Source organism: Heteronotia binoei, chromosome 3 (assembly GCF_032191835.1).
Source record: "Heteronotia binoei isolate CCM8104 ecotype False Entrance Well chromosome 3, APGP_CSIRO_Hbin_v1, whole genome shotgun sequence".
In the NCBI taxonomy this organism is placed as follows: Eukaryota; Metazoa; Chordata; class Lepidosauria; order Squamata; family Gekkonidae; genus Heteronotia; species Heteronotia binoei.
In genome coordinates this window covers 69,020,341-69,045,092 of record NC_083225.1, presented here as the reverse complement: position 1 = coordinate 69,045,092, position 24,752 = coordinate 69,020,341, and the positions used below count along the sequence as shown (strand labels likewise).

The window sequence follows — 24,752 nt, the reverse complement described above, 5'->3', positions numbered from 1 at the left end:
ACCACCTGGAAGTTCATAGGGACCAGCAGTTTGAGGAGATCAGCAGGCTGCATCATGTGTGAGAGGGATGAAATTCTGTTAGTGGAATTCTGATTGTATTGTGGATCTAAGCCTTTATTTTTTAAAGAACTGGTATAGCAAGGAAAAACTGGATCTTAGGTATCATCAGTGGATATCCAGTAAAACAGCAAATCTTTCTGCTTTATTGATACAATCTCATATGCCTCCTCAATACAATACAGTAAAATCCAGGGCTTAATTGATAGTGGGGCGCCCCAGGCCTCAGTCTGCTTCTTACTGTAATACTAATTTGCATTGATAGTAACTCCAAACTGCTTAGAGTCTCTCATATTCGGTACATGAGTGCCCTTCTACATTAGATACTAAGGCTCAACAGAGGAGGAATGATCCAAGTGGGCAGCCGTGTTGGTCTGAAGCAGTTGAACAAAGCAGGAGTCAAGGTGCACCTTTAAGACCAACCAGTTTTTATTTAGAACATAAGCTTTCGTGTGCTCTTATGCATACTTCATCAGATGAGGAATCCAGCACAGTGAGCAAAGCCATACATAGCTGGTAGGCAGTGGCCCAGAATACAACATGATACAGATTTAAGAACCAATGACAGTGAAGTAAAAATGGTCCACCACCTGAGGTGAAAGACAGAAGCAGCCATTCCTAAGTTAGTTGAGTTCCCAAAACTGCATTTCTGCCTCTTTGTAAGGATATGCCCAAGTAAAGGTGAATTTAGCACTGGTCTCCATTATAAATTAAAGGACCAAGTTTAGTAACAATCATTTTGTGCAAGTGGCTCTTATCTTCTCAACAATAGTATGCTTGCCAAAGGTCATTAACCTTGTGCAGTTAAGCTGAAGTAGTAGACTGCTGACCCTATACATACAGGAACTCTGAAGAGTTAGCAGTTTCCCAAATTAAATACAGAAAGAAGAACTAAGATATAAACAAAAAGTTGTCCTGCTTTGTTTCATGGCACTGAAGATTTCCCTTTTTATGATGTTTGTCAAGGTGTGTTTTTGTTGGCTCTATTTAGGTGTTTACATACATATTTTAAACTTTGTGTGTCTAACAAAATGTATGTGAAGACGGTGCATTCACACTACACTAAATAATGAATTTTGCAACTGGATTTTTGTTATTCTTACACAGTAAAAATCCAGTTGAAAAACACATTATTTAGTGTGAATGCAGCCAAAGGTAAATAACAAGTACTTGTTATGTCTAATGGTGTGAGGCCTTGCCTTCAAATGATCAAAGAAGGTCTCCTTCTAAAAGAAAAGCATGACAGATGATTGTGCATTTTGAAGTAATATTATTTTGCCTGTGCATAGCGAGCAACCTGTTGGTAGCAATTCTTTGTTGTCTTATGACTAATAAAATTGGGTGGGGGGTATCTCTTATGATCTCAGTTGCTGTCCAATTTACACATCCTATTGACCTCTGAGAAAATAAAAATTTCTTTTACAGTGAATATTCTGGAAACAATATTATTCAGGGACCTCCCAGTTGTTTATTAATGCTAGGGCTATACTCCTTGACATCTTGCTGCTTAGCCACATTGACTCTAATCCTGAACATGACCCCGAATTTGGCATGCAACCATTGTCCAACTGATTGGATAACAACAAATCACAATAATATCAAATTCAACATAGACATAAGTGGGAAGTTTGCTGGAAAATCCCCAGGTTTTCTCTATAGACAGCATTCAGACAGAGACCTATTGCTGCCTAAGCCTGTTGTTGCTTAAAACAGAGGATATTGGACTGGTTCCTTGGTGGAAGTAGAGAATCATGGAAGAGCTGATTGTTAGTATGTTTTATTGGTATGAATATTTTGAATTGCTTTAAGCATATATAGAAAGTCAACCAGTAAAATACTTCAAATAAATAGTTCTGACCTTATTTTGAAATATAAGTATTGGATATACTAACTGGGACCTCAACAGCTACTTTAGCTCTTGGTCATTCCTGGGACCTCAACAGCTACTTTAGCTCTTGGTCATTCCTGGCTTTGGGTATGTCCAGACCCCAATGGCATAGTACAAGATGCTTATAAAACCTCCCTATATTTCAGAAGAAGAAATTATGCAACATGCGAGAAACACAAGTTCAAACATCTTTTATGTATGTGGAACAGGTTGCACAATTCTCTGGATTCAAGCCTTTTCCCCATCGTTCTTGTAAAGGTCTGGTTCGTATAACATACACAGTGCTGAAGCTAAAGAAAATAACAAGTAATTTCCCTATCAAGACTTTTTCAATCAAAGCTTGTAGTGAAATAGATATCCTTCCTATGCTAAGAATTCCATCCTTTGAATTCAGTGATTTACCTTGAACCAAATTAATAAGTGCTTCTTAAATTCAGTTATTCTCCCACTGTTGGTGACCAGACTTGTAAAACAGGAAGTTAATGTTATATCAGGTTTCTGAATTGATGGCTGTGCACTGAAAAGTGTAAGAAGGCTGTGTAATATGCTTGTTCAAGCAACTTTGCCTTCCCATCTGTTAAGTGTGACAATTACTGAAATAGTGCACCTGAGTTCTCAGGGTAAAAGACAGGAGGTAATACTCTCTTTTACTTGGGAACACACTGTCTTAAGCCCCAGCACCCTTCTTTCTTTCCCCACCTGTTTTACAAAATCAGCTCTGGACTGATTTATTTCTCTACAGTGACAGCTCATAGCCAAAACAACTTTTCAGGTTTATATAATTCAATGCAATCCAAAATGTAGTTATAGCCTTCAACCATTGAAGGCAATAGCTTTAAACAGTGCATTTCTGTTTAGGAATGCACCGTACACCATATAATATTTTAGTCATCTATATTTTGTTACTCATACCATGCTAGATTCTCTTACAGTACCTGTGCTCAGCGTTCTGTGTCCCATTTTACAGATGTAAAGGTTGGATGTAAAATGGATGTCCAGTTTTACAGATGTAAAGGTCATCCATAGTGGTGGTGTACAAATCTGCAAATCTGAATGTCCTTGGCCAATAAAAGGCAGATAGCTGAAGACCAGGTGAAGCAGGAAGATACAAAAGTTTATTGCAGTGAGCTAGGCCAAAGCCTGTAGTACCAAGCTGCTCTTACTTCTTTAACAGTCACAATCTTATATACCCTTGGTGACACATTGGCACATTTTAACATATACACATCCTAATTGGCCACAACATCCAGCATAACTTCATTGTAAGAGTCAGGTACACACTACTGATACACCTTGCCAGGCTGGCAACAGATCATTGGCTAAAAACTGTGACATAGCAAAAAAAAAAATACTTTACATATGCCTTGACCAAATAAATCCAGTTTGGGCTATAAGAGCCCCCTACTTCTATAGTTGCTTAGAAACACAGTAGAAATGCAGTAAGGCATCGTGCAAGGGTGTCAAACTCATTTGTTAGGAGGGCCGGATCTGACACAAATGAGACTTTGTGGGGCCAGGCCATGTGTCATAAAATGTAATGTGAGGAGTGGAGATATAAACTTTATAAAGGAAACAGACAAACACAAAGATATTATTTTTAAAACTTAAAATACAAACATGCTTAAAACTCTTGCAATATTTTGTTTAAAATGGAAAGGTGGGGGAATAGTGGGATTTGGCAATGCAATTTTTAAAATAAAACATCAAGAAAAAGCACAAGGATCAAAGCAGAAACTTAAAATATAAAATGTTCTGAGCCTGGGAAAACAATGAAATGGCATTGCAAGCTTCTCCCCCCCCCCCCCCACCTCCATCTCCCTGCATCTATTCAGATTGGCAGTGGCTCTCCAGTGTAATATTTCCCTTTGGCTGTGGGTTCCCAGATTACTCACTAGGTCAGGTCTATTGAGCAGAGACAAGCTTGTTCAAAGCATCAGCCCTTTATTTGCAAGGACATGACTCCAAGAAACTTGAGCTTCAGCTGTCTATATAGGAACATTTAAAGCAGGGGTGGGGAACCTCCGTCCCAAGAGCTGTATGCAGCCCTCGAGGTCACTTGGTGTGGCCCTCAGGGATTTCTGGGCTGAACCAAGCCATGCGGCAGCCTCCCTGGGGCCTGGCTGGCCAGTGAAGATTGTGGGGGCCCAGCCGCACTGTACAGCATCCTCCCCAGGGCCCAGCAGAGATCACAGGTCCCAGATGTACTGTGCAGCAGCCTCCCTGGGGTCTGGCCAGCCGGCCAGAATTGCTGCAGGGCCTGGAAAAGTTACTGTCACAGTTCGGGTAAGTTTCCCCCTCATTTCTTTCTTTCCCTTTCTTTGTTACCCTTTATTCCCCTTTCTTTATTGATTATCCCAGATGGTGTGGCCTAATATGCTAATGAGTTTGTGAGTTCCTGCTGGACTTTTTCTACAAAAAAAGCCCTGGATCTATGCATTTGCCTAGGTCAGCAGGCCGGGTGTGTGTGTGCCAGATTAGGCTCTCCCCACATGACTTCAAATAGAAAAACTATTTTCATTAATTTTGCTGGCCTGAATCATTCTCCCTTGGCAGAGCACTGTTTTTTAAGTTGATAATTTTGTATGGCCCACGAATGATGTTATAAATATCCATATGGCTCTTGGCAGAAGAAGGGTTCCCCACCCCTGACTTAAAGGAACCTGATCTTCACTCCATTGAAACACATTGCAGCACAGACAAAGCTGCAAAGAAAACGTGGAATGGACCTTCCAACAACGTCCCTGGGCCCTATCTATCTGGGCACAGAGACCTTAATAGAAAATCCACTGCACATTCTCCATGCAGCTTTGATGAAGAGTCTGTTCCACATTTTTCTTGCAGCTTTGTTGGTGCTGCAGCCTGAAAAGACAAGGCAGAAAAGACAGGGAACTGAAAGAGAAGGGAACTTCCTCAGTCTTGGAGCTTCAAATGGTGAGAACAGGGAGGGAGAGAATAGAGTCCCAGGGGCCTGATTAAAGCCCTGGGCAGGCTGATTCTGGTGCAGGATGGACATTTGACACCCCTGGCATTGTGCACCTTTCTGTTATAGATAAGACTGGAATGTTGGTAGCTCTTCTGGGTTTTTCTTCTTCTTCTCAGTCAGACCTAGCTGTGTGTTAACCCTTGAAGATGTTACTTAAGTGTGCTTGTGGCCTTCCCAGTTAAAGTTGTGTCCCACAGTGGGATGACTTGAAACACATCCACAATCCTTCATGGATGCTCTGAAGTGTCCATTCTGTCCAATGGCTGGGCCACTGCTACCAAACATTATGTTAATTTAACCTGATTGAAAATGAAATCTTATTAGCTCATAGTGGTTTCTTCAACAAAAAGTTATGACTCTTTTTTCTCTTGTGTAATAACTTTGCCATAAGGGTTAAGTATATTCCTAAAACATATTTTCCTTGAAGAAGCCCAGCTGGCAGAAAATGATTATTCTGGAACATACAGATGGATCAAACATATGGGATTGCAGATGTACTCACTGATATACAGAAGACTCTTTTGGGCTGAAGTGGTAATGAAGTAAATACAATTAGAAAACAAAAGCATGTGTGGGAATTATTGGGGCATATTTTCCCTTAATTGATTACGAAGCCTTCCTCATCAAAATATCCTTGAAGCCTGTACTCTCCATTGTCCATACTTAATCCTTCCCTGGAAGAGGATGCAGAATGAGAGGATACAGTTTCTTGGCAGAATTATCTGTTTCCCAAACCCCACAGACACTAGCCAGATGAAACATCTGTTTGTCTCACAGTCAAGAGGAAAATAAATTGCCAGGAGGAAAATATAATGATTTGCTGCCATCAACTCAGACAGGCTTGTGAGCTCGAAGCTTTGCTTGATTACAACACGATGGCCAAAGTGAAATTAGCAGAATTTCTGTATACAGATTTCAGAGTTGCTTATATAAAAATTTTGTTATTAAGCTCAAAGATTATACAAATCAAGTTGGAAGTACTTATGACACCATCTACCAGAGCAAGATTGCTCTTCCTATTTGTATTTTTTAATGTTAATGAACTTCAGGACCCTGACCAATAAGTCCAAAGCTGCAGTATAGAAGGTTGCTCCTCCTAATACCTACAGTGCTGACTACTGAGTGGGGAGAATTTTTAAAGTATAATGCAGGAAGGCTGAAGTCCAACTGGTTATTAAACCATTGTTACCTGAAAACCTGCTTCATTCTAACCAACCGTTAGACCTTGCAACAGGTAGAGAAGAGTCATGGTTTTGCAGCCCTACAAAAAACAAACAAACCTCCCTGCAAATAATTTTTTAAAAACAACTAGTCCCTACACATCTAGAAAGTTGTAGCTTAGCCCTTCACAGGGTGATAAAACTTTTTACTTAAATGAAGTTATTAATATAAATAAACCTAGATACACTATGGTGAAGCCCAGCAGCAGAAATTAGGAGACATTCATTAGGGATTAGGTTGTTGGAAAGGAGGTGATGACCCTGTGGCCCTACTGCTAAGCCATTTACTGTGATTAAGAAATAAGGAGTGTTACACCTGCACTGGCGCTATTGGGACTGTTATCTGAAAAGCAAGATGTAGGGAGTAATCCTGCCATTCCACACAGAGTTGCACCCTTCTAAGCCTACTGACTTTAATAGATTTAGAAAGGTGTGACTCTATTTTAGGATTATACTATAAGTATATCCAGGCTTGAGATGAAAAGAGGCAATAAACAATTTGCTATGTATATGCACACACACAAACTTTTTTTACAGTATATCAGAAGAGTTGAGGCAAGTTGTATAGATCAAACATTTTGTTATAAAACATGCATCTTTTGGCCTTCTTTGTAAAATACGGACCTAATTCTAACTAAGAGCAGAGACATGTACAGGTTACAGGAAATACACAGAAAGTAATGTTTTTGTTGAGGCCTGGAGGCTGTTCGAATTTCTAATTTATACCTTGTACAAATTCAGATCTCATAAAAAAACATTTTCCTGCTTTAACTACAAATCTGTCATCAAATGTAACAGTAATTATTTAAATGTGATTGTAGATATTTATAACACACACTTGGATAAGTTCCAAGAACAATATTTAAAACTCAAGATACCTCCTTCAGCGCCAGTGTACTTTTCACTTATTAGCCATAATACTCTTCTAAAAGACGTAATTTTAAAAAGAAATCATTTTTTATTCCCTAACAGTGTAGGCTGTTTGTATTATTGAAGAGCATATAAGGAATAAGTAATTTTTTTTGAGAATTTTACATGCATCAAATGTTATTCCCCAAATTAATACTGTTAATTTAATGGTGAATAAGTTGCAATAAGAGGATGGAACTGGCATTGCTTTTCTCAGATGCATTGTTTACAGATACATATGGCTAGAATCCAACATAAAGTCTTGGGTGTTCTGGCCCATTTAATTTGATGTCATTTTTTTCAAAACCTTTATTTGGTACTGCAGCATTATTTTTGTGCCATGAACCTGTAAAACTCCAGTGTTCCTCATCCAAATTCTGTAAGCATTCTGAAGTGCCAGCAATGCATGGAACATTCCCTTCAAGGCACTTCTTATACTGAGTATTTGGGACACAGTAGGAATTCATACACTGAACTGAACAGGAAAGCCCTTGCTCATCCACAAATTTCTCAGGCATGGAACTGCTGGTGAGGCTTGCCAACCTCCAAGTGGGGCCTAGAAATCTCTTGGAATTAGAACTGAACTCCAGGCTGCAGAAATCAGTTCCCCTGGATAAATCAGCTGCTTTGGAGACAGGCCTATAGCCAGGATTTCAAAGGAGGGGGGTATAAATACTAGTTGGGAGGCACTTCTCCCTCTGACGGAACTCAGGGTGTGCAGCTTAGAGCACCTGTTCTTCCCTTTCCTCCTACATCTTCCCTCCTTTAAATCATGTGGGAGGCCAGCTGCTGCTCCTGCCACCCCTCCTGTGTGATCTAAACAGCCCTCCCTCCTGCTGCCACCCCCGAGGTGAAAGCTGAAAGGGTGGGGGCTACCCTCCCATGCAGTGTTGGGGGACAGAGAGAACGTCAGGGGCCTTAGTAGGGGCACCCCAACAGGAAGTTTATGACTATGATTATGCTCCTGTTTGGAGGGTGGGCTCTGTGGCATTATATCTCTCTCTCCAAACCCTTCCCTCCCCAAACTCCATCCCCAAATCTTCAGGTGTTTCCCAATCAAGAGTTGGCCACCTAATGCAGGGCTATGGCAATCTTCTGGGACCCCATTATGGCAATTACAGAAAGGAGAAATGGTCTATGTGAACCCACCTTTCCATCTGTTATAGGTGACTATTGATGTTCCCTGTGATCTTAGCAACATGGTTCCCACTAATTTTTTTGTTATTTCAGAATGGGGTTTTTTGCTCCTAAGTTTTGTGACTTCTACAGGCCATTTAAGTATTTGGGAAGCAATACCTTCTCCAGATCAGTGTACAGCTTTACTTATTTAGAAATGTGAGTTCTCCCTCGCTCATTTACTGGCAGAGTAGCTGGATTTATAAGGAAAAGAGAAGGAAAGTAAAGAATCTTCCTATTCAGATATTTATTTTAGAATAATTACAAACAGCTGCAAAATGAAACTCTCATGCAAAAAGCCCCAACAACTTTCAAAGATTGTTAATATTATTGCTTTATTATTTATTCCTGCATTGTGCAGGGGGTTGAAATAGATGACCCTGGAAATCCCTTCCAACTCTGATTCCATGATTCTATTCTATGATTAAGGTTATCTCCGTGTTTAAGTGACACTAGTATTTGCTGCTGTCAATGGTTAAAATGGGGAGGGTGACGGACACTTATCAGGCATATGTAGCTTGCTGATATGCCTGTGTATAGGGAAGGGTATGGGGAGATGGCAGGTACCAGTGTATCAACAGTGTCAAGTAAAGTGTTGTGACTACAGATTTTTAGACAGTAATTCACACCAAGGGGGAACACTGGGGAATATATAAGAATGTTCCATAAAATAATTTTATATAAAACAAAGCACATTCGTAGCAGAAGAGCTAAACAAGTATTTTTCACATTATATAGACCCTACCTATACAGTAGAGCTGTACATAAAACAACCTTTAATATAGCTTATATACAACTCTGTTATTTAATGACAGACATTTAGGTATGTCAGCTTCTTGCTTGGTCTCAAATTCACAATGTGATTTTTAGATTTTCATTGTATTTAGGCTACAATGTTATAAAACTGTATCACTACAGTAAATACTACAATAGCCTTTAACATTAGAAACTCAGACAGCCAGCGTTAAGTGGTCTTCAGGACACTGGCCAGAAACCAGTATAACAGTGTCCACTCCAATTTCTCCAGTTTTACCTTTCCCACGTTCTGCCTCAAAAGTGACCTGGCATAGGTGAGAGAAAAAAACAACATTGATAAAGATATGCCTACCCTGAATTTACTCGATGCTCAGAAGAGAGAAAAATCATTAGTTATGGCATCTGCAAAAAGGTTAGGTTGTTAGCACAATTTTAAAATATGTGCACTTAAGGCCATGGAATGCCATGCCATCTTGTGTAGTCCCCTTGTATAAGAATAGAATAAGTTCTATTCTGTTTTAAAGACTAAGCTAGTTTTCATAGTCAGATCTAGGAGTGTGCATTTGGATACATCTGAGCTGACTGTGTACCCTAAAATATGTTAGTGATGTATTTTGGAATCCCAAAGCTATCCAGGATTTTTCAGAAAAATGAGAGAGAAATTCTGGAAACCCCCTCCCCCCCCAGTTGTGCTGGGCTTGCAAAATCCCCCCACCCCAGCTCAGACTTTTTGTAACACTGTGCTTTGAGATCAGTCCTTCTACATTTGCAGAGCCACAGTGGCACTGGGTTCTGTTGGACATTCTGTATACTGAACTGCTTGTGCTGGGCTTTAAAAAATGCCCCCTTCTTCAGTTTGTACTGCAGGGATTCTCTGGTTTTGCCATTCCTCTTTTGCTTGCATTGCCACAATGGCATTGGATTCTACAGGGCATTCTGTACACTGAATTGGTTGTGCTGGACTTGCATCCCTCACCTGTGCTTGGATTGTGATTCTGTGCTTCACATCAGTCCTGTTGAGCTGACATTTCTACAATGGCATTGGGTTCTGCTGAGAACTGTACATTGCACTGGTTCTGCTGGGCTTCCAAGCCCCTTGCTTGGGGTGTAATTCTGTGTTTGACATCAGTCCTGTTAAGCTGGCATTGCCACAATGGCACTGAGTTCTGCTGGTACTCTGTGCATTGCACTGGTTCTGCTGGGCGTGCAAAAATGGATATATCTGAGCTGACTTTCAGTTTATATTTTCAATTTATACTGTAGAAATTCTCTGGTTTGACCTTAGTCCTCTTGGGTTTGCACTGGTTCTGTTGGGCACATTGCACTGGTTCTACTGGACTTGCAAAAATGCCCTCCATCTTCAGTTTCTGCTGCAGAGATTCTCTGGGACTTTGATTCTGTTCTGCTAGGCTTCTATTGCCCTTGCCTTTTTCCCCCCTCCATTCAAAACAATGGAGGATGGGGCACCTTCTTTGGGGGCCCATAGAAATAGATTCCCCAGTCCAATCTTCTGAGGAGATGCACCAGCAGCTATGTTGCAAATTTGGTGCCTCTACCTCAAAAGATAGCCCCCCCCCCAAGATCCCCAGATACCCCTGGATAGATTCCCTATTGACTATAGTGACACTTATAGAGTATAATGGAGCTGAAGATTTCAGGATTCCCTTCCAAAATCCTGATTCTAAATACCACACAAGTACTGGAATTTTGGAATAGCAGGACATACCAGTATTTTTCAGGCCCAATATACCTGGGGAAAAAAAGCAAAAAAATTGCTGACCCTTAGCTGAACCTCATATTGAAATCTTCATGGGATTTTTTTGTTTAGAGTGAAATTGAGCTTAGCATTAGGGGAATGTTTATTGCCTCTTCCCACTTCAATAGCTTTAAGAACAACTTTCTCTTTAATATTCATCTCATTGTGTTATACAGTTGTTGACCAAAATTTGTTTTCTCTTTATTTTTGCAAGCCAAAAATCATTGCCTTCTGTTACCTTGAGGGTAGCGATACTGGCGTGAAGATGGGTTCCTAGAGATGTGGATCCTCCCTGTCTCCTCAACCTCTTATGGTTTCCTAACATAATATCCTGGTCAGCAAATACATTACAACCTGAGCAATTCATATTGCATCTTCAGGAAGACCAAGACCAAGCTTTGAGACCATTATGTATTTATGTGATGTATTTATTACATTTACCTCCTATCCTTCTTCACTGAAACTCAAAGTGGCATACAAGGCTGCAGTCCAAAGAACACTTCCTAGGATATGCCCCAAGGGGTATAATGGGAGCTATTTCAAAGGTGTTCTTAGATTGTTCTTAGATTGACTCTCATCCCAGATCTACTTTTTTTCTCCCAGCAAGATTACCACATCAAGTGCTTCAAGAGCATGTCCTGATCCTTATTATACCTCAGCAAGGTTCAGAATATCTGAATCAGTTGTCAGCATGAATATACAGCACACAACTATACATTACCATCTTAGTCTTTTAACTTACATTCATTGATGATTCAGCCCCCACAAATATTTCCATCTGTCCAGTCTTCCACCGTTCATCATCTGCCAAGCTCTGTTCCCAGGAAGGAGTATGGCTATCATTGCCTACTATTACTCGTAGTTTCCCCACTCTGTCACCTGCAAGTCGATAACTAAAAATGAGACAATGGATGCCCTTTGGCTTGAGGTCTGTAAGGAGAAGTTTCAGACGACCAACATTCTTCTTGTGCCCCATGAAGGCTGGAACTGCCATGTAATATCCATCACCTAGAGTTAAATATGTTTGTTCAGAAAAAAATAATGATACTTTTTAGTGGGAAAGTGTGTTACAACACTTACAGTCTTCATCCCCACAACATTTTTGTACTTTTTTGGGGGGGGGGTTGTTTTTTTAAGGGAAACAGTTAAAAAAGAATAAAAGGCCTGAGAGCAGGCACTAGGATGGAAATATTTTTCCTTGTTATTAAATCCTAATGGCATCATTTCAGATATGCAGCCATATAATGCTTACAGCTTTTATTACATTCTATAATGGCATATATTTTTACAATACTTCCACATGTAAAAAAGAAAAAAAAAATCTATGGAGCAAGCCAGGCCCACAGGGGAAAACATAGGTCTCTTTGTGACATGATATGATATTCACACATACATATAGGAAGCTTATGGAATTCACAATACACATATCTGAAGCAGTGTAATTTAGGATTCTACTCCTCAGCCTACCATCTCTTTGTGAATAATGTATAGATGATGTGTTATCAAAGATTTCAGGTTTTCACGGCTGGTAACATCATTAGGGTTTGTGGAATCTTTCGGGATCAAGTGCCGTGTTCTACTGGAGAAAGTTTTCTTCCAGATGTTTCGTTCTCAGCTGCGGAGAACATCCTCAGTGGCGTCGCAGCCGGAGCAGGCGCTCAGACCTTCTTGGCTGCTGTGCATTGAGTGGGGCCAGGGCTGCTGGAGAGCTGCTATTTCTAGGCTGGAGGGGGTGTGATGAAAGGGCAATTAGTTTGTGGATGTGCCCATTGCTTGGTGGGGCTTCCTGGAATCCACCAATCCACCAATCTTGGTACCCAGCTCTACAAAACACCCTACAGACTATAAATTGCAGAAAGTCTCAGAACAACCAGCAAATTCCACAGAACAATCAGCACAGTCAACAACCATCTTCCTTATCTTCAAACCCCTTCCAACCCTCCCAGCAATTAACACGGAACAATGGTCACATTCAACAGCCAGTTTCCTTATCATTACCCTTCCAGGAAGCCCCACCAAACAATGGGCACATCCACAAACTAATTGCCCTTTCATCACACCCCCTCCAGCCTAGAAATAGCAGCTCTCCAGCAGCCCTGGCCCCACTCAATGCACAGCAGCCAAGAAGGTCTGAGCGCCTGCTCCGGCTGCAATGCCACTGAGGATGTTCTCCGCAGCTGAGAACGAAACGTCTGGAAGGAAAACTTTTTCCAGTAGAACACGGCACTTGATCCCGAAAGATTCTACAAACCCTAATAATGTATAGATGAACTTTATAGACCTATAGATGAACTTTATAGGTCTGTAGGCATGTCAACTTAAACTTTTTTTTTAAAGCTCACTGACTTCTATCCATTAATTATAAAACACATGCCATGCATTGTATCCTCCTGACCAACAGGGTCTCTCTCACACATAGCCCCAAATGTTCAAGAGCTGGCACAACAAACTAAGCTGCACAGTGTGTATGGGGAGGTGACCTTTTTCATTTATGTATTCATTTATTAATTACCTATTAAAATATATGATAATTTCCCAAAAAGTATTGAATAAAATATGAACCAATATAAAGACAATGAATTGATGCTCAAAATACTTTACGCCACTTTAATATCTTAAAAGTATATGTAGTCTTCCTGTTCTTTATGATCTTGCACCATCTTTCACCTTATTTATATTTTATGGAAATAGTGGGGCATATGATCTATGAGGTCACCCAGTTGAAGTTTCAAACCCGATGACATAGTTCCACAGTTGCTGAAAATCATAATTTTAAAATAAAACGTGTGAGGAATACAGAGGTCAGGATCAAAATGCCCATGTATGTAGGTATGAATGCACAGTGGGGCTTTCCCACCATCTTGTTTGTCAAACACAAAAGAAAAAGCTTCCTTAAATGTCTCTCTGAAGTAGAATTCAATGTAATGCAAAACTTGACAGTCAAAAAGAAAAATCAGCAACTTCTTCCCCCTTTCTACAAGCAGAATTGCTGATGGTTGGTTCCCAGGCATAGCTAAATACCATTGTCATGATCTGCAGGATTCCAGTCAAAGTCATCACTTGCATCTTGCTGCCAGGCACAAATCCCTTGACCAAAGCTGCAGTCCACTGAGAAACAAAAGGTGTGGTTCAGAAAAAGGAGATATAAGATACTTTTTTTAAAACCAGAGTTGTGCTTTATTTATTTACTAGAAATAAATCCAAAATGTAAGGAATATTCCAAAAGCTGAAGAAAGCACAGCCATGGATATGCACAAAAAGTTATATTTCACTTAGAAAGACCAATATGAAATGGTACAAGTGAGAAATATGAACCAAATGCAGATATATAAAAGAGGGAGGTAAGAATGAACATTGTTCTGTAGGAAGATAAAAGATTTTAAACAGATTCAGAGAAAAGATGTCCAGTACTTACCAAGCAGAAAAGAGCAAGAGCCCAGTAGCACCTTTAACAAAATTTGTGGCAGGTTATGAGCTTTTGTGAGTCACTGCTCATTTACCATGTTCAGCTAGAATAGATTCTCTCAAATGTTAACATTTTGTTTCAAAACTTATATACCCTAGTAAATAAGAGTTGCCAAGGAAACACACAGTGCTAGATGAAAACTACTGTAGTAATTTAAAATTTGCCCACCTTCCAGCTCTGCTTTTTCTAGTGGAATTTTTCTTTGAACAGGGGGAGGACCAAAAGCAGCAGCTTCTTTGGCTAATTCATAAATGGGAAAAAGAAAACTTTTGTTAGTTCAACAAAAAAATTGCTTAATGATCATTAAGAGTCCACAGTACTGTTTAACAATTGACATGACACAAGTTGCAGTCCTAACAACTTCCTGGTAGTAAGTTCTACTGAATAAAATAGAACTTATCTGTTTACTCTTGCTTCCCTATACATATTTAGGTATTTATTTTGCACCCCACCTTTCCCCCCAGTGAGGACTCAAAGCAGTTTGTGTTGCTTCCTCTTCTCCATTATCTTCACAACAATCCTGTGGGCAGGGTTGATCAAGTATGCATGACTGGCCCATAATCATGCATTAGAGCAGGTATTCAAACCTGGGTCTCCAGCACTCTAATAACTACTTCACACTGGCTTTCAGTTGTGACAGCGATGACCACATTGGTTTGGGTGATGACATTTTTCAAAAATTAATTGTTCAAAACTAACAAATGACCAAGTTATCTTCTGATCAAGTCTAGTGTATAAAATCCACTTCTTAACATACACTGAAATAAAACCAGTCACAACGGCAAAAAAAATTATATCAGTTTTGGTTATAAAACAATTACAAGTTCAATTGGTATTTGAAATCAGTGGACCAACAGAAATTCTTCATCAGTGACTGCCGTACAGCATATGGGTTTCAAAATACCATCTTCCTTGTACATTTGTGAAGATGCATGGGAATCTTCTTTATCCATAGTAAAAAAATCCTAAAACTGCTACACATGGAGATAGATCAAGATAGGTAGCTATGTTTGTCTGTAGCAATAGAAAAAATCAAGTCTAGTAGACTAACAAAATTGTGGCAGGGTATGAGCTTTCGTGAGTCAAAGGAACAGTATATTTGCAGCCATTAGAACCTGACTCCCAGCTGATGAGGAATACATTTCTGATATCCTGCTGGGGAAATTTTGCTCTGTATCTGTGATGATGCTCCATCTCCAAAACTAGGAATTAGGGACTTACATTTCACCCCTACAAACGTTAAAAATATTTATAATTGATTTTTTTTTTTTTTTTTTTACTTCTTAGTCTTCTAGTTTTCAGTGGGGCAATGGCTGGGCAGGGTGCTACCCAGCACTCCCTCAGCCTACTATGAGGCTTGAAGAAACTACACAGTATATTAAAAACTGCTAAGAAACAGGTTAATTTCACAGCTTGGTTGTTCCTTAATTTACCTTTTCTCCAACTCTCTCAGAATTACTGTACCCAAGTTATTGGAGAGCTAGCACCTCATAAAACATAACACTCATAAAACAGCTTTCTTGTTAGACTGATTCAGACTTTTAGCATGAAGGCTTTAAGCTTTTAACTGGTTTTGACAGGAAAAGCACCCAAACCCTACCAATCAGACCCAACAGTGTGATGTGGTGGCTAAAAAGGCAAATGCAATTTTGGGCTGTATCAACAGAAGTATAGTGTCCAGATCACGTGATGTGATGGTATCGCTTTACTCTGCTCTGGTAAGACCTCACCTGGAGTATTGTGTTCAGTTTTGGGCACCACATTTTAAGAAGGATATAGACAAGCTGGAACGGATCCAGAGGAGGGTGACAAAGATAGTGAGGGGTCTGGAAACCAAGTCCTATGAGGAAAGGTTGAAGGAGCTGGGGATGTTTAGCCTGCAGAGGAGGCGGCTGAGAGGTGATATGATCTTCAAGTACTTGAAGGGCTGTCATATAGAGGATGGTGTGGAATTGTTTTCTGTGGCCCCAGAAGGTAGGACCAGAACCAATGGGTTGAAATTAAATCAAAAGAGTTTCCGGCTCAACATTAGGAAGAACTTCCTGACTGTTAGAGCGATTCGTCAGTGGAACAGGTCTCCTCAGGAGGTGGTGGGCTCTCCTTCCTTGAAGGTTTTAAACAGAGGCTAGATGGCCATCTGACAGCAATGAAGATACTGTGAATTTAGGGGGAGGTGTTTGTGAGTTTCCTGTATTGTGCAGGGGGTTGGACTAAATGACCCTGGACGTCCCTTCCAACTCTATGATTCTATGATCTTCAAAATATCTGCAGTCCCTAATGGACTGCAGTTCTCTAAGCAGCATATATCCTTACCCAGGGGTAACTGCCAAACTCCTCCTTTTTTGCTTTTATTTTCAACATTCAAACCCACAGTTTGAAAGTGCTTGACTGAAGCTCCTGGAGGGCAGAACTTGAAACTATCCTTCACAGTACCCAGGGGTTTGTTTGTTTGTTTTTTGGGGGGAGAGTGGTGTCAGCAACCAGACTTGCTGAGATGCAATACATTCCAGGAGGTGATCAAAATCCCAGATGATTTCTCTTTTCTTCTTCCCACCCAAAACTTTCAGCTTGGGCTGCAGAGGAGTGGAGGAAAGAGAAATGAGCTTTCTCATCTCCTTTTTGCAATGGGGAACTCAGTAGTATTGCTTCTGCCAGCCCACCCTGCTCCAGCTTAGGAGGGAATAACTTCTTGCTGCTATTCCTCTTGCAGCTTTACTGTATACCTATTTTGATGAGGAGAGGACCAGAACATGAGTCCTCCTAGCTGATCCCCTGTGTGTTGTCTCCTGAGCAGCTGCAAACTCATTTGGCAGCAGCTCAAGGTTGGTTGATGCAATACAAACATATCCCCAATCAGCTCACAGTCTAACTGTGAAAAAGAGCTGAACAGTTCACTGAGAAATTTGTGGCATCCACAATCACTTACAAGTTAGCACAGTGGAATGTACTTTACAAGAGTCAGTCCTTGAAATTTGGAGAAATTCCTGGAGAGTTCTGCTCTCTATTTCTTGACTACAGACAGCTTCAAAGTGCAAACAATCCCCATCCTTGCCTGCTTCCATTGACTCAAAGCTCTGAGCACCCTAGACAAAAAGAAGTAAGGCTGAATTCTCCTCTAACTCCATTATTATTTGAAATCCTAAGGCTAACTGACACAATCATCTCCACTATGTTGGTTGAAAAACAGCTTTAGGACCAATCCCTGGTGTTCCATTGTACTCAGGGGTCATTTTGTAGAAAAGCAGGTGGTGGAGCTCACCCAGGGATTGTTATGCAGCTGCACCTACTATTCAATGGACAAGGAGGTGGAACTCTCAGAAGGAGGAGGTAGAACTCAGAAAGGTTCAGGAGTTGTCTTCCTGTGAGCTCCCACTGAATCCGAGGCCTGATTCTACTTATTATTTAATTAATCATTATACTTCAAGCCTGCTGTTCCTCCAGAGTGCTCAGGATGGCTAATCCTGAGCACTCCTGTTTCAGCAGCAGACCTGCATCAATGCCTTCAGATCATTCTCTGGGTTATTATATTTATATATGTGGATATAACAAACAGATGAAAATTCGGTTTGGATATGTAAAACTGATTTCATCTTTAATTCAACCATAATCTAAATTTATACAAAGTATTTAAAAATTTGTTGCAATAATTTGGTGTATGAGGTTGTGCTTTAATACTCTGCAAAACTGAAAACAGGCAGTTCTCTTCAGAGACAACACGCAAAGCCTTTGACAGATGTTGCTTAAAAAACAAATTCCATAATCTCCTTCACTCATCTGAGAAGACACAGGGAGACAGAGAATTGGCCTTCAAGTAAGTTAACAATGTTCAGCCAAATACGATTCAAGAAATACTATTTATTCAATAACATCCTGCCAAAAGCTTGTCTTCTCTAGTAATGTTGCAGGATTCAAGAAACAAGACTATAGCTCAAATCACTTACAGTGTAATCCTGTGCAGCTACTCAATTTACCAATCAGCAAATTTAGATGTGTAGTTCTGCACTGGATTCCCCTGTTAGAGAATTTTTAAAAAACACACAACTACATCTGAATCTCAGTTTTGGTGCAAAAGAATGGATAGGTTGGCTATAGGTTGGTGAGGTATGTGTCATAAAGATTATGAATAAACTAAATGTATTAAATTACATAATGCTTTCAAAGGAAATAAAAAATACCTTGCAAATACTTTTATCATAAACGGAAATTATTTTGTATTTAAATCCTTCATTGGCAAGAATATTTTCAGTACTTTCAGCGATATATATTTTAAACACAATGTCTTAGGAAAAATATTAATGAAAATTTACTTTAAAGTAGTGGTTCTTAATGTGGCCAGTAGGTGATCTACACATTCAGAATTCTGTGAGGAAATTGGGAAGATTTAGGGTTGCTAGGGCTTACCTGGCTGCTGGCAGGGGACTCTAGTCCTCTTCCCCGGGACCTTTGTCACACATGCAAACTGCACATGGTGCAGTGATGTCACCAGAAGTGATGTCATTGCATTGAGCACATCACATGGGGGATGCCCAATCATTTCTGGGGGAAACTCTATGGTTATTACAGAGATCCCTGCCCAAAGATAGAGCATCTCCCTTGCAATATGCCAGGCATGATGACATCACTTCCAGGTGATGTCATTGCATCAGGTGCACCAGCGGTCTTCAGGGTAGGGTTCCCCCCCACAGCCAGTTCTGTGGTGGTGGTGAGATGGGGGTCGCAAAATCGGGGGGAACCCCACCCCCAGCAGGAGGCTGGGAGCCCTAGGGAGATTGCAGATTTCAGGCAGCCTCTTTTCTCATTTGCAATGGCTTCCAAAAGAATTATAATGCAGTGAGAAAAAAAATCTTGGTCTGAAATTACCATACATTCAGTAAACATACAGTCCATTCCCACTAAAACCCAATAAGACTTTCACCATTTTTCCAACACCCAATTGCCATCCTGCTTGAATGAAACTCACCTTAGCCCAACTAGAAATGGTTCTCTTACATCAGCAAACTAACAATGGCTTTTTTTGTAGAAAAAGCCCAGCAGGAACTCATTTGCATATTAGGCCCCACACACCGATGCCAAGCCAGCCAGAACTGCATTCCTGTGTGTTCCTGCTCAAAAAAAGCCCTGGAACTAACTAAAATTGCACCATTTCAGACTCTGAAAAAAATCTTGCTTAAAAGATAAGTAAAATACTTTTTCCCAGTTCTTAGCATGTCAGTACCTTGTCCAAGTTTTACCATGCCCAACAGAAGATGGCCCACATCATTCATGACATAGCTAGCAAATTTAGCATCAATCTAACTACTGATGTGGATTTAATAGAATGAAAGTCCGCTAGGGTTGTACTGGCAGTTTAAAAAGAAAATTCGGTATACTGTCTGAATTTCACTTAAGCAAGAACGCTGCAGCTGCATTACACTATAGTAGATCAGATGACAAAAACTTATTCACACTAAGGCTACATCCTACCACTCTGTGTACAGAAGGTGTAGTTTCCTGTGTTCCTTTCCATTGCTATGGCTCCTTCTGACTCCTGGAGAGATCAGTCCTGGGGGTGTGGGACCTAAGAATGGCCAGGCTGGTTGAGAGGGCTGGAATGAGGAGGGACAAGGAGTTGAAGTGGTTCCTTTTTCCTGACCCTCCTTGTCTCCTCTTGTTCCAACCCACCTACTTCCATGGCTGTTCCTCTGTGTGGATTCTGCATCCCATTCTTTTGGAGTGTCCTTTGTATGCTAATCTCAGGAGAAGTTGTATTTCACCATGTTGGCCAGATGCCAGTTCCGTCTAATATATAGTCTTATGACCTGATTACCCATCTACTTGCTGACAGGGATCCAAAAAGAACTCTAGCACTTGCATTTTTTAAAACTCCTTTTGTCTATTGGATGATAAGTTATTAACAACTATTCGCTTCTCAAGATCAATGTATCATAGAGCTTTTACCTGATAAAAGACAATAACTTTGTTTCTTAGCATTGCTTACAAATACGATAGCTTCTGATGTCCCCCTTAAGCCTTGAGCACTATGCTAACCTAATATTCCTTCAAAAGCACACAGCCCTAAGCATGGGAGAAAGTCCAACTGAATAAAATCGGGCTCACTTCTTCATAGACCTTCTTAGGAGTGCTTCCAAAGTGTGTGAGAAGAAAGGTTCTCTCCAGTTCTTCTTTTTAAAATTTACTTGCTGAGCAACTTCAGAAAAACCACACTTACAGCTATAATTTATGCTGCAATCCTGCACCACTGTTGCTTAACTCTTATTGAGATTTAAAGAATTTGTGCACACAAGTAGGAACTCCAGAAAGAGAATTTAGACTTATTTTCTTTGAATAGCAGTACTATCTCATTCTTCCATGGCAAAGGTTTAAGGCCCCAGGAAATTCCAAAACAATCTGGAATGTATCCTGCCACTCCACAATTACCTGAAGAAGAGCCAATTTTATTGGAGACTTCTTAAGTTGTAAGAAAGCTTGAGACTTGCATTAATAGAGTTGAAGGATACAAAGAATGGAATGGGAACCATCACTGGAAATTCTTGCCTTAGGTGTGCCTAAAGTAGTTCATTTGAGAATGGGTATGTGCGCATGTAAGATTTACACACAGGGGTGTTATGAGGGCCTGATCTGACACAAATGAGACCTTGCCGGGCCAGGCCACGTCAGGCCAGGTCGTGTGTGGTCCTATTTAAGATTAGGTAGCAGAGATATAAACTTTTTAAAGGACACAGACAAACACAATTAAAGATTTTTTTTTAAAAAAACCCTTAAAATAAAACATGCTTGAAACATTACCACTCATTGGTCTTAAAGGTGATTTCTTTGTATTTCTCCCATGAGATCCAGGGAACTGGGTAAAGGAAATTCTGGCTCATTCCTTCCTTTCCCAGGGGACCAGGAGGGGAAGGAGCCTCAGCCAACAGAAGGAAGAGAAGCTTGGCTCAGTATCTCTGCTGTGTGACTGAGAGAGCCTGGCAAAGATCCCCCCGCTTCCTCCCCAAGGGAGGAGCCTCAGCCAATGGAGAAAATAGAGGTTTTGCTCTGTAGCTCTTGTGCAATTGAGCAAGCCTGGCAAAGCAAGTTGTGATGCAGAAGGGAGCAAGAGAGAGAGAGAAGAAAGCAGATAGCCAGCTGCTTGGGGGCCTGATAAGAGCCCTCCAGGGGCCTGATTCAGCCCTCAAACCGTATGCTTGACACCCCTGATTTACAGTGTAATCCTAAACAGAAATCCTTCTAGGGCCACTGAAGCCAATGGGCTTAGGAAAAAGTGTAACTCTGCTTGGGACTGCATTGTTAGTAGCAACGTTCAATGCAGTATTGCATGTGAGGCATATGTGAGAGTGAGGTCAGAACTGTTTGCTACAAACAAATCAATTATGTCAATGAGCCTAGTAATTATTAATCAGCTCTGGTGGTGAACTGTCTCCACTGGAATGATTCCCGCTGTCTCATTTCAGTGATTTCTTGGCATCAACAAAAGAGGAGGCATTTTGGCGAGACATCTGAGGGACAATGAGATTAGGATGACAAACACAGGACAGCATAAATCTTCAGGGCATCATCTGGAAGAACTTTCATCACATTACTTTGTAATACTCTCTGATCTCTGAACAGGTAAATAAATATAAGCACCTCAATAGAATAATATTCAAGCCTGATAAAGCAACATTGCAATGAACAATACCCAGACCACCAAGTCACCATGGAACAAAAAAGCTCTGATCTAAACCACTAAATGCATTCCCACACCAGCTACTTCTATTTATAAGCCAGTGCTCAGTACATACTTAATTTAGTGAAATACCACTTTATCTGAAACATACAAGGTAGAATTATACAGTACAAGAGATACCTGTTTGCCAACAAAACTGACAGCTCTGCATCGCTTTCATCCTTTCTTATGTAGCACTGAGCAAGTAAAAATATTGTAAGTGATATCCTCGTGTCATAATTGTATTTCCTAAAGCAGCAGCTAATGAAGTGAAGAGAAAATGAAGCACTATGACATCACACACATTTTATGAACGAGATATGGAGGAGAAAGAGCTGCAGTTTTGGGCAACAGCCACACATCTCTTGTAACATCTAGTTCTATAACTTTACTTGATGGCAACATTATTTCATGCCTTCTTTTTGACTCAGATTATTAGCAATAGAATAACTAACAGGTATTTGCACATTCTGACATGTTACTATTTTATGGTTTCCCACTAGGGTTCCCAAGTCCAACCCCAGAAATATCTGGGGACTTTGGGGTGGAGCCAGGAGACACTGGGGTGGAGCTAGGGGGAGGGAGGGAAACGGCACCGGGGAGCGTGGCGAGCCTCCCCGTCTCGGAGCGGGCGAGGCCGCCGCGCCGCTGCCGCCTCTTCTCCGCTCGCTGTGGCTGCTCCTCCGAGATGGGCTCAGCCTGAGCCCATCTCAGAGGAGCAGCCATGGCGAGCGGAGAAGAGGCGGCAGCGGCACGGCGGCCTCGCCCGCTCCGCCTCTGGGGTAGAATCGGAGGGGGGGTGGAGGCGGCCAGGGGCGTGGCGAGCCACGAGTCCGGGTCCTAGAAGGGCCCGGATTTGCGGCTCGCCATGCTCCTGGCCTGCCTCGCCCTCCCCTGCGCTGCTGCCGCCTCTTGGCTGCTCCTCCGAGATGGGCTCAGCCTGGGACCTTCTCGGAGGAGCAGCTGCGGTGGGTTGGGAGGAGGCGGCAGCGGCGCGGCGGCCTCGCCCATTCCGGGATGCGGCGGCTCGCCATGCTCCCCAGCGCCGTTTCCCCCCTCCCCCCGCTTCCATTTTTTGGGGGAGCGAGGGAAGAGGGTGGAAATCCTGGGGCCCCCCGCCAGGGCGGGAGGGTTGGGAAGCCTATTTCCCACGCTAATTCAACCCAGATCAAAGGTTTTCTGAATTTGTTAATTTTACTATTCTGCTATTGGTTTTTAACTTTATACCACTTGGCATTCCACACCCCACCAGCTATATGTGGCTCTGCTTAATACTGTACCTCGTTCCTCGTCTGAAGAACTGTGCATGCACACAAAAGCTTACGTTCTGAATAAGTTGGTCTTAAAGGTACAATTGACTCCTATTTTGTTTATCACTTATGTAGTCTATCTCCAAATGTTTTACAGACTGAAGCACAGGAAAGGGGAAAGGTCAGAAACAAGTTAAGTTTTTCCAATAGTAGAAATGTTATCACCCATAACAGTTAGCTACATTATTCAGATGTTGAAGAGTACAGTAAGGGGAACCTGTTAAGTTTTGCATTCCATGTAAGAAATGCTAATAGAGGTATAGGGGGATGCAGAATGGTATAGTATAGCCCTATCTTATCAGATCTCAGAAGCTAAACATGGTCAGTACTTGGATGGGAAACCACCAAGGATGGCTTTGCAGAGGAAGGCAGTGACAAAACAACTCTTATACACACACAATAGAGGTACAGAACCTAGCACTGCTTGTTTAGAACCAGGAAACCTCTATATGGGCAGCCTTAAGAAATTCTGATCTCTCTCTCTCTCTCTCTCTCTGTGGAAAGGGTCCCTTTCTCCAATGATTGTGTAATTTATGGGGAATATCTTATAATATGTCTGCAATGGTGCTAATCCATGCGTCACAGCTGGGTCAGCAAGAGATATAGACAGGACAGTCACAGTTTTTCAAAATGAAGAAAAGAAATCATCGTCTGTTTTTCCAGTATCTTCAGCAGATTTAGAATCCAGGTTCACATTACTAAGGGCACAATCCTTAGGAGTAAGTATGACTGAACACAGAGGGACTTACTTCTGTGTAAATATACATACAGTTCCACTTCATATCAATCAGGCATTTTTAAAAAAAAAACAATGAAGGGTCCAAAAAATCAGTCAGTATGGCACCAATTAAATTATACATATAAACTTTTTTTTGAAAAAACCAATGCACTTTCTGTATTTTAAAAAGAACATTCCACCACATAAATATATAGAGGTCACTTGAATTTTCAGCAATTGATAACTCAAAGCCAGATCACATGCTATGACTGTCACAAGGATGCTGCTTTTTCTAAAAAAGGCTTTGAGGGGAATTATTCAGCACTATGCATGGGATCCACTACACTGTCAAATTCCAAGCCATATATTTCTGACAGCCACTAGGAGTGGTGTGGACATTCACAACATGATGCCCTTAATGTACCAGGTGAGTACTCCTGTATATTAGTGGAGGAGTATTCAGCCTATAATGCATGTTCTCAAAACCTGAGATTTCTGGTACATGTCTACAAAGAATCATTTTGGAGCCAATGAAAAACTGTTGAAGAGCTAAACACATGCCTAGCTTTAATAAATTACGAATGCAGCTTCCACTGGTTATTATCCATGTCTTATCAAAATGCAACATAAACAGCAAAGTGCTTGTTTATTTATTTGAACAATCTGCACTGCAAAGCATTAAAAAGCCACCTCAAGCTGCCCCCCCGGACCCCATCCTTGTCCCCCATGGGGGTCTTTAAGTGGGGGGGAGAGACTGGGGCTGTTTTTGCTTAAGTGTAAGGAAGCAATTGGTTCAAGTGTCACCTGTCTC

At 41.1% G+C, this 24,752-nt stretch overlaps 1 protein-coding gene across 1 annotated transcript in view; it reads right to left on the bottom strand.

Moving 5' to 3' along the window:
* Positions 1-8,872: 8,872 nt before the first annotated feature.
* The window catches only part of EGFL6 (EGF like domain multiple 6), a 61,373-nt gene continuing 45,493 nt past the window's right edge, over positions 8,873-24,752 (bottom strand). Inside the window, exons 9-12 of the mRNA XM_060233983.1 lie at positions 14,380-14,451; positions 13,767-13,853; positions 11,488-11,753; positions 8,873-9,294 (exon numbers count right to left, since the gene is read on the bottom strand). Of these exons, the coding sequence (XP_060089966.1) occupies positions 9,184-9,294; positions 11,488-11,753; positions 13,767-13,853; positions 14,380-14,451 (536 nt within the window). The 3' untranslated portion in view covers positions 8,873-9,183. The remainder of the gene's footprint in view (positions 9,295-11,487; positions 11,754-13,766; positions 13,854-14,379; positions 14,452-24,752) is intronic.